Here is an 11,181-nt window from a genome sequence, read left to right as displayed (position 1 = left end):
TATAACCCCAAGAACACCCCCCAGAGGATGTATGGGGGCCATGTACCGTGAAATCTTGGCTGATAGCCTCCTTCCCTCAGCCAGGAAAATGTGTCATGGATGTGTCTTCCAGCACAACAATAAACCTGCACATACGGCCAAGGCAACACAGGAGTGGCTAAAGAAGAAGCACATTTAGGTGATGGAGGGGCCTAGCCAGTCTCCGGACCTTAATCCCATAGAACATCTGTGGAGGGAGCTGAAGCTTCCAGATGCCAAACATCAGTCTCAAAACCTGAAGGATTTGGAGAGGATCTTCAGAGAGGAGTGGACCAAAATCCTTCCTGAGATGTGCACAAACCTGGAGACTAACTACAAGAAGCGTCTGACCTCCAACAAGGTCAGACGTCCAACAAGGGTTTCTCCACCAAGTACTAACACATGTTTTGCAAGGGTATCAAATACTTATTTCCCACAGTTAAATGCAAATAAATTGTTATCTTTTATATTATGCTAATTTCTGGATTTTACTTTTGGATATTCTTACTATGACTGTTAAAATAAACCTGCTATTACAATTATAGACCGTGATTTGGTTGTAAGTGGGCAAACTTACAAAATCTGCAAGGAATGAAATAATTATTTCGTTCACTGTTTATAATGCACTCGACCCCAATACTGCTGCCCAAAATATTAAAATAAAGTCTAAATATTGGATGCCTTACCTTGCTGAAGTCAATATCCACCCATTCAAGGCACAGCAGTCAATACTCAAGTCAAAATATAGTTTCTGATTGTTCAATGATACCCTGTTCAAGTGGGTTTTGGTGGTGTGGTTCAAACAGTCAATAAAACGTAGTTTAATAATACAATAAAAAATAGGCAGGGATGAAAAGTGCAGTATGAGCAACTGAACATATATAACATATTACATGTCCGATACAGATCTATGTACACCTTTACAATGCATTGATATAATAAGTACAGCATCTGATGATTGTGAACCGATTACATAGCTGTAATTCATGTACAGACCATAAATATAGAGTCCAGCTGTGTTGGACGCTTGGCAGAATGACCACTGGGAACGTCTGAGCTTTTCTGGTCCACTCTGTGGAAAAATCATTAATAATTAACTTGACACACAAAGACACACATACAGACTGGATAGTTAAAGATGGTGCTTTATGTCATAATGAAAATCTCTGTATTTTGTTGTTAATTTCTGTAACAACAAGCCTATCTGTTTAATCAAACGTTTTCAATACTCATACTGAACAATGGTTCATAAGAAAGGATTTCATCTTTGAAGTTAACCAGACAACCGTTAGACCAATCACTCTTCAAGGACAAAGAGCTGGGAATAGGCGACTTTACACTTTGTTACTGATAGAAACACAGACATTTATTGAAGATACAACATTTATATATGAGCTTTTTTAAGTTTTTCTATTGATCATTATGAATTGGACCTGCACTGTTGGGTTTCTAATAAGGATTAGGGTTACATAACTGTAAATTATGGATGACCAATTCTGTATCTGCCTGATGATCAAACCCGCTAGCCCATCTATATGGTCAACTGTTATAAATACTTACACTGAATTATAATAACGGCGTCCATCTTTGAAGGTAACCATACCCCCCATAGACTGATCACTCTTCATGGACACACAGCTGGGTACAGGCGACGTTTCTCTCTTCTGCCGGGAACTGATAGAAACACAGACATTTACTGAAGATGCTGTTTTATGCTGCTGTAACACAACAATTTCCCAAATTGGGATCAATAAAGTATGATCTTATCTTGGCATGACAGAGGGGGGGGGGAGGGGGCGCGAGAGACCAGGAGAAAAATGGTTATTAAAAAATAATCATAATAATCATAATTTGAAAAATTATTGATTCGAAAATAATATGATACAGTACAGTACAATTACGTCTGGGTCTCTGTGTTTCATTCAAGCTCGGCTCTGTGTGTGTGTGTGTGTGTGTGTGTGTGTGTGTGTGTGTGTGTGTGTGTGTGTGTGTGTGTGTGTGTGTGTGCGCGTGTGGAACGAGCCATTTTGTGTGCGCGAGCGAGAGAGAGAGAGCGCACCGGTACCGGAGATCGTTGTTGTTAGCTTCTGGTGCTAGCGAGCTAAGCTAACGGATATAAGGAGCTTTTTCAACAACGAGGAGAGTCCTCTCCTGTCAGACTGAGAGACTCAGTGAACTAAAGGACTCTCTCAGTGTTTAGATAGTTAACTTTAGTCTAAGTTATCTCAGTGGGTCTCAAACGTTTTGGTCACCATTAATGTAAACAATTATTTCCAAGGCACACTCAAAAAATGAGAGAATAAATGAAAAACAGGTTTGAAATACTATATGACAGTAAAACAAGAATACAGTTTAAAAGAGTGATTTGTAAAATATCCATAAAGGAAAAAGTAAATCTGTTTACAGTTGTGTTTCATATGGGTGTTGAGAGAGGTATCCATAGCTCTCTTCATTTTGCTCTCAAAGTGCACCAGATTGATGCATTTAACTTCAATATTTAAAAACAAATCTTCCCGCATCCCCCTAGTGGAGGTGAGGACCCCCCTAGAGGATGTGAGGTCCACACATCACCTATAAAAATAGCACTTTTCCCCTGCTTACACCTATATGCCGTAAGCTGATTATCGAGCCTTCATTGTAACAGTCGCGGGTGTGCTGTGTGTATATGCGTGGGGATTGTTGCAGTAGAAAATTCCACTGTAGCGCCCGGTACATTAATGGGAAACCCTAAATGTTTGAGCTCCCTCTATGAAACGTCAAGCTACCTGTTACGTGCCAGGCAGGCTGTACTTGTGGGGTTTTCTTTCCCTCCTGTGTTTCTCTCTTCTCCCTGTCTTCTGCACAGCTAATCAGCAGCTGATCGGAATCTGCCTGTGCACCTGAATCTGATGGCTGATTGGATCCCCTCACCCTCAGCTGGCCTATCAGCAGCCAGGGCCGACCATAAAGGAGGCACCCAGGAAGTCTTCTCTCTCTCTCACTCTGGGCCTGTTGCTGATGAAGGAGACTGCAGTGTTTAAGCAACTCATGATCTTTGAATTGTCTGACCTTTGTGAAAGTGTGTGTGTTGAGAGGTGGAGGAGTTAGGTAAGTCTGGGGTACCCTGTACATTTCTCACCACGTAGCTAACTAATGTTCAGACACACTAGGTTAGCGGATTGTTGCCACCCCTGTATATTGTTTTGTCAAATTCTTTGTAGTTTAGTTAGTGAGGGTTTTTTTGTTTGAGTTTTTGTTTCAAAGGATAGATGTAGAGATAGGCCTGGTTTTGTTATGCTTGTTTCTTTTGTTTGGCACAATCCTTTGACTCCTCCTCCTCCTCACCAACCGAGTGTTTCAAGTATATGTCTGTTCGATTCTGGGTTTACGCAAAATAAACCTTTTGTCAACTGTTACACTGACTCCCTCATTTTTATTGGTTGTATGTTATTGTCTCCAGGTCCCCTAGACCTTAGTGGGGACGTAACACTACCCCACAGCACCCCCAAAAGTGGCCCCGCCACTGAGCCTGCTACCCCGTTTTGAAGAAATGTGCAGTGTAACACAGGCTCATTGCAGCCACTAATGCTGTGATAAGACACACTTTTCTGCCAAATATCAGCATTTTCTTTCTTTAAATTTTTTTGCACAGATTGCAAAGTGGCAAAGTATTATAAGTTATTGTTCTAGCAAAGGGATTGCACAATTGTATTATGTATTTATTATTTTGAGCACACAGACTTATGGAGCATTGTTTTATTATCAATGTTCTAGCAAAGTGATTTTTATTTTTATTTTTTTTAAAGGAATGCTCACGTTCATATTGATGTATTTTAATAAATGTTAACTTGGCCCATTACGTGACTATTTGTGTTGGGGGGGCCCGACAAAGGGGCGGCATGACAGAAACAGTTTGAGAGCCACTGAGCTAGCCCCTCTATTTAGTCAACTGTTTTAAATACTTACCGTGGGTTAGAATAACGACGTCCATCTTTGAAGGTAACCATACCCCCCATAGACTGATCACTCTTCATGGATACACAGCTGGGTACAGGTGACTTTTCTCTCTGCTGCTGGGAACTGAGAGAAACACAGACATTTAAGGAAGTTACTACAATTCTATCGGAGCTTTCACTGGTTTTATTTGGAAGTGAACGTTTTTCTATTGATCATTTATGAATGGGACCTGCATTAGGCGCGTTCTACGATTTAGTTGCGTTCACACCAAAAAGTCCCAGGAACTAAATTAGTTCTAGAGAACCTTTTTTACCCCCTTTTCAGTCCCTGCTAGAGAGCAGGGACTTTCGTGGGAGAAAAAGGTTCCTGTGTCTGATTGGCTGGGCGGAATGCAAACCACGCCCCGTCAAACTTCCAAAAACTTTTGTGAAGCCGCCATTTTATTATCCTCGCATTGCATTATTAGCATTAGCATTAGCCCAGCGCACAAACGCAGCGAGACTAACTTATGACAACACAAAAAAAAACATGGGAGCGGTGGAGATGAGGAGGTGGCTGTGCTTCTGGCGATTTACTCGGAAGGCTTCAGTAGAAGCTGCTGGGAGTCCCAGCAGCTTCTACTGAAGCCAGTCCCTAACTCCGGGGACTTCCGGCCGGGGATTTTGGGTGGCAGTATAGACAAGTTTACGCGCCAAAACACGGGTAGCGCCATGACACTACACAAATGCACTTCATTTCCGCCGGAAGTCTTTTGCACAGCGTCTGTCGGTGTAAACCGATGTAAACAGTCAGACGGGCACTGGTGTAAACACAGCTATTTCGATGCTAACAGTGATGCTAGCTTGGGAACACGATTCTACTTCTTTGACTGGAGATGGCGTTACTCTCCCCCACCCGAATTCAGTGCAAAACTGGGAGGATAACATGACGACGTGGCCCAGCATAAAACCAAAATAAACTGCCTTATTTAGGTCATGCCCACAGGAGCCAACAGTTGTCTGTTGTTTACATAATGCACAATTTACATGATCTCTTTATGCTGTGCAATATATCATATGTGCCTGTACTGTTTGAATGAAAATAAAGTTTGATGTAATTTAATTTCATTATTGCACTGTTATTGCATTATTGCATTTCATATGTTCCTTAGAGTGCTACAATTTCTTTTAACACAGTTCATCATTCATATTAAGCTCATACTGTACATAAATAACACTGAATGAATTAATTGTTGAGAGGAAACTAAAGAAATGGCTTCAACAAGAAAGATCACATGTTTAATCCTAACAGGTATTACAAATTAAAATATAAAAGCAGCCCACACAATTACATCACTATGAAAATATTCATATATAATATTAAAAAATACAATGCATGCAGTATTTGTTGTGTTTATCTGTATTTAATGAACAACATGGCTGGGTGCTGGTTTGTGGTCGTAGCACTCTCTATCTAACCACTCGTTCAGGTGCTTTCTCGAGTGATTGCAACCAACTACCGCACACGTAGTTCCCGAACCACTTTTCTTCATGTTGTAATTGTTATATCCTCTTTGTCTCTGCGATATCAGTGCTTTGTCGGCACAACGGAGCTAGCTAGCAAAACAAACCCAGTCCGCCAAAACGGAAGTGCATTGCATCGAAGGGAGGAGTTCAGGATGTAGAGCGGAAACGGCTCAATAACTTGTGTATACGCCGTGAAGTTGTTTGCAGTAAACCCAAAGCAGAAGAAGAAGAAGTGACGTCAGCGGCTTCATTTGCCTAATCCACCCCCAGGAACTAATTTCCGGTGTGAACGCGATCTGTACTTAGTTCATGAGAACTAAAGAATTCTCAGGAACCTTTGTGGGAAAAGTACTTGGTGTGAACGCGCCTATTGTGTTCTGTGATTGCTATTGCAAGAACACCATCTCGAGATTGGGTCTCTAATAGGGTTTTTTTGTGATGCCTATTGTTTAAAATCTTTACCGTGGGTTAGATTTAAGGCGTCCATCTTTGAAGGTAACCATACCCCCCATAGACTGATCACTCTTCATGGACACACAGCTGGGTACAGGCGACTTTTCTCTCTGCTGCTGGGAACTGAGAGAAACACAGACATTTAAGGAAGTTACTACAATTCTATCGGAGCTTTCACTGGTTTTATTTGGAAGTGAACGTTTTTCTATTGATCATTTATGAATGGGGCCTGCATTAGGCGCGTTCTACGATTTAGTTGCGTTCACACCAAAAAGTCCCAGGAACTAAATTAGTTCTAGAGAACCTTTTTTACCCCCTTTTCAGTCCCTGCTGTAGAGCATGTACTTTCGTGGGAGAAAAAGGTTCCTGTGTCTGATTGGCTGGGCGGAATGCAAACCACGCCCCGTCAAACTTCCCAAAACTTTTGTGAAGCCGCCATTTTATTATCCTCGCATTGCATTATTAGCATTAGCATTAGCCCAGCGCACAAACGCAGAGAGACTAACTTATGACAACACAAAATAAAACATGGGAGCGGTGGAGATGAGGAGGTGTCGGCGCTTCTGGCGATTTACTCGGAAGGCTTCAGTAGAAGCTGCTGGGAGTCCCAGCAGCTTCTACTGAAGCCAGTCCCCAACTCCGGGGACTTCCGGCCGGGGATTTTGGGTGGCAGTATACGCCGTGAAGTTGTTTGCAGTAAACCCAAAGCAGAAGAAGAAGAAGAAGAAGAAGTGACATCAGCGGCTTCATTTGCCTAATCCACCCCCAGGAACTAATTTCCGGTGTGAACGCGATCTGTACTTAGTTCATGAGAACTAAAGAATTCTCAGGAACCTTTGTGGGAAAAGTACTTGGTGTGAACGCGCCTATTGTGTTCTGTGATTGCTATTGCAAGAACACCATCTCGAGATTGGGTTTCTAATAGGGTTTTTTTGTGATGCCTATTGTTTAAAATGCTTACCGTAGGTTAGATTTACGGCGTCCATCTTTGAAGGTAACCATACCCCCAATAGACTGATCACTCTTCATGGACACACAGCTGGGTACAGGCGACTTTTCTCTCTGCTGCTGGGAACTGAGAGAAACACAGACATTTACTGAAGATACAACATTTCAATCTGGTTTTATTTGGAAGTGAAGGTTGTTTTCATTTATGAATGGGACCTGCATTGTGTTATGTGGTTGCTACTGCAAGAACACCATCTCGGGATTGGGTTTATAATAAGGTTTCTTTGTGACGCCTATAGTTACAAACAAAGGCTGTGACATACTTTATAAACAGATGCTAGCATCTCTGTAAATGATGGACGACCAATTCTGTATCTGCCTGATCAGAACAGCTAGCCCCTCTATTTAGTCAACTGTTTTAAATGCTTACCGTGGGTTAGAATAACGGTGTCCATCTTTGAAGGTAACCATACCCCCCATAGACTGATCACTCTTCATGGACACACAGCTGGGTACAGGCGACGTTTCTCTCTGCTGCTGGGAGCTGAGAGAAACACAGACATTTACTGAAGATACAACATTCCTATTCCTACATTTATTGGGCAGTCATGAGACATTTTCCTTCGTGTAATGTTTATGACTCAAGACTGTTGTTGGTCTATGGGAATAAGAAGGAAACTTGTATTTCACACTTACAGTAAGCCATGGTCCAACCCTGCACTGCTCTACCTGATGATACACTATAGCTTTCTAACCCACTTTCAGTCATTTAATTGAGGGATGCACTTTATGTCATCTGTTCACTCCACAGCACACTTTAATTGATATACTTAAAACCTAAATATCAGCAGTATTAGACCAGTTTTATTGGGAAGCTGTCAGATTCCTTTAAAATATATGTATTTGTACTTACTTTGCAGCAGACACAATTTTTCTTTTAATATTGTCGTCATGTTCTTGTGGCTGGTCAGCCTTGGGGGACACATGGCTCTTTCCAGGTTTAGTTCCAGGTCCGGGTCCACGTCGAGGTACAGGTAAAGGTTCAGTTTCAGATTGATGGTTGTCTGGTTTCTGATGGTTCCTAGAACATGGAGAAAAGAAAAAGCAGTGATGGAAAGTCCGTTTTTAGTCTTCAGTCTCTGTAGTTGTTGAAGAAACTTGCAGCAATCAAAAAATAAATTATCAAAACAACACAGTTTTACAAAAAGTATATATTGTAAAGAAAAATGCATGTGAGTAGTGGACAGTTTAAGGACAGAAAATGATAGTTTAAATATCTGTAATTATGATATTCCATACTCAATAAATATGATTAATTGAGTATGAAATGTTTACATGCATATACTCATAGAAACAGAATCTGTGAAAAGCGAGGGTCTGCAAATTATGATAAAGAAATGTTGTGGATCATGGTGGATTAACAAGAACACTGAGACCAGCTACACCTCAAAGACCACCAGGTGGGGCTCAACTGCTGATTAAATGTGTGTGTGTTCAGTCTGCTGCTTCAGGCAGTAGAACAAAGCCAAATAATGTAATGTACAGTACATACAGGACAAATAACAACATACAGTACGGTGATACATTCCTCACAGGGCTCACAGTGTTCTGACATGAAAACCCTCAGCTGGTCACACTGACAGATGGTTTCATTTGTGTCTTTTGGATTCATTTTCACCTTTTGTCTCTCATTTGATAAAATACTAACCCATATCTTTAGAGTTCAAAGTCAAACCGTAATACAAGTATCTAGATCCACAGTACCAACATTGGTTGTTAAAAAAATATATAATTTGATGCTTCAATAAATATGAAATATGAACCTTCATGAGATAAGTTTAGAATCAAAGTCCACACTGCGGTCCAGCATCAAAGTTCAATCTTATATACGAGTCCATGTCTAAGAGAAAGAGCAGAGAAACAGATCCCAACTAATCTCTTGATCACTGCAACTAGTTCCTATGTCACTGCAAGTAAGGTTCTCTGCAAAGTGTCTCTTGATATCTACACCTAATCCTTTTATATCTGCGAGTAGTCCATAAGTGGAGGTGTGTGGCGTAGTGGAATAGTGCGTTGGTGTTGGGATCAGTGGAGCACAGGTTCAAACCCCACTGCAGTCAGCATGTCGTTGTGTCCCTGAGACACTTCACCCCAAATTGCTCCTGTGGGGATTGTCCACAGTGTTGAGTATTTAAGTCGCTTTGGATAAAAGCAAGTAAAATGTAAATAAATGGATCTCTGCAACTAGTCTCTAGATCCCTTCAATGAATCCCTAGATCTCTGCAACTAGTCCCCAGTTCTCTGCAACTGGTCTCTAAATCTGTGCAGCTAGTCCCTTGATATCTGGTACTAGTCCCAATAGGTATCTGTAACCAGTCCCTAGATATCTGTATTTGCAAGTAGCCCTTAGTTCTCTGCCACTTGTCTCTAAAACTCTTCAATTACTCCCTAGACCTCTGCATCTTGTCACCAGTTCACTGCAACTAGTCCCAATAATTTGCGACAACTAGTCTCTTGATCACTTCAATTAATCCATATCTATCTGCAACTAATCCCTTTATATCTGCAACTAGACCCCAGTGCAATTAGTCTAAAGTTATCTGGAACTAGTCACATGACCACTGCAGCTACTACCAACATCAATGCAACTAGTCCCAAAATGTCTTTGCATACATCGATTCTTACTTCAAAGATTGTTTATTCCACCACAATAAAAAAGGATCAATAGTTTTTAATTAACAGAGTAATGATTAATCTATGAGCGCACTTTGAGTAGAGGCCTCAATAAAGGTATAGTATGAGCCTTCATAAGATAAGTAATGTATCAATGTCCAAACTGCGAACCTGTATCAGAATCCAATCTAACAACTGTATCTATGAGCTCATTTCTGGATTAAATATGAGTCGATGTTCAAGTGAAACAGCAAAGACAGTAACCGCCCAGTCAGAAAGAATATATTATTATAAGGGTAAAACGGTATGAAAGATAATGTGAAGTGTTGAGTATGTTACCTGTTCATGTTGCTGATGCAGTCACCTGAAGAAGACAGACGTGTTCATTATCACTCTTTACGCCTCAACAGGAATCTGTTTCTACATGAAAACTGTCGTTTCAAATATTTGTTGTCAGATGAACTTTGTGCTGTAGAGTCATTACCAAAGACAGGAGATGAAAACATGAACCAACAAAGAGCAGCTGTTTGTCAGGAAACATTAGAGACTTCAATAAAAGTTCCACTTACTCAGTTTCTTCTCATAAACGTCATCAGCGTCATTTTAAACGTCTCCACCCGGTCTGTAAAGAAAAACAGTTTTCTGCTGATCTGAACGGGATTAAATCCTCTGGTTCTTCATCAGTCCTCTGCGTGACTTGCTTTAATAAGTCCTGCAGCACGTACAGTACGAACTTCTTATGACTTTATAATGGAGATGTTAAAGATTAACCCACAGCCGCTCCCTGCCGACACTCACACAACTGAGAAGATATAAAGCTCCTGATCACTGATAACACCAACACTTATTTCTGTCTCCAATGTGTCAAACTGTTTAATACATCATTTCATGTTGCGCTGTTTGATACTTTTGCTCATCTCAGAGGTACACGTACTATTTACTTTACAAAGGAAAGTCACGCAGCTGTTTTTTAATCACTCTGCTCATTAACCTCTAGTCAGGTGGACGTTGGATGGAGCTGTGCTGGAAATGATGGGATGCCAACAAACTATCTGCACTAAGAGTTGGTAGTTGGAGTGGGTAATGAATAAAAAACCCACTCAGATTTGTCTCTGATGTTTTAAAGGGGACCTATCATGCAAAATGCACTTTTGTACGTCTTTTATACATCAATGTGTCCCCGGCGTGTCAGGGAACTCACCAAGTGTCAGAAAACACAACCCTCTCTCTTTTCCCCCGTACCCAAATCTCTAAAAACAGGGCTGCAACGGATCTGATACAGACTGATCCAGATTTGAAATATCTCTGACGTCAGAAACGAGGAGCTCCGCCTATATGGGCAACTCTCCACCAATCAGGAGGAGACAGCCACGGCCATTGCCGTTCGAAAGCGCTGGAGACGCTGTAGTACATATACCAGGCCTGTAGGTGGCGGTGAAGTCTGCCACTAAAGCAGAATCAGTCCTTGCAAAAACAGGGCTAAAAAAGAGCAAATAGAGCAAAATGAGGCATGGCTAAAATGCCCCGACTGTTTGGTATTTTGAAAAAAAAAATTCGCAGACATGTTTTATATAGGTATGGCCCTACAATATATTATTCAAATATAGCATGATAGGTCCAATGTATTCAAGTTATGTCCTGGAAGCAG

General features: G+C 41.1%; 1 protein-coding gene across 1 annotated transcript; it reads right to left on the bottom strand.

The window, feature by feature from the left end:
* Positions 1 to 28: 28 nt before the first annotated feature.
* LOC307043544 (uncharacterized protein) lies at positions 29 to 10,248 on the bottom strand. Its single transcript, XM_079688048.1, has 9 exons — positions 10,103 to 10,248; positions 9,873 to 9,897; positions 7,774 to 7,941; positions 7,291 to 7,404; positions 6,874 to 6,987; positions 5,922 to 6,035; positions 3,964 to 4,077; positions 1,579 to 1,692; positions 29 to 1,090 (listed from the first exon to the last, which is right to left on the bottom strand). Exons 2-9 carry the CDS (start codon positions 9,878 to 9,880, stop codon positions 1,003 to 1,005), a joined length of 834 nt encoding a protein of 277 aa, XP_079544174.1. The 5' UTR covers positions 9,881 to 9,897; positions 10,103 to 10,248; the 3' UTR covers positions 29 to 1,002.
* Positions 10,249 to 11,181: the final 933 nt, after the last annotated feature.

The sequence above is a fragment of the Notothenia rossii genome (assembly GCF_949606895.1).
Source record: "Notothenia rossii genome assembly, chromosome: 6".
Classification (NCBI taxonomy): Eukaryota; Metazoa; Chordata; class Actinopteri; order Perciformes; family Nototheniidae; genus Notothenia; species Notothenia rossii.
Note: the sequence above shows the minus strand (reverse complement) of the source record. Positions and strands in the feature narration are given on the sequence as shown.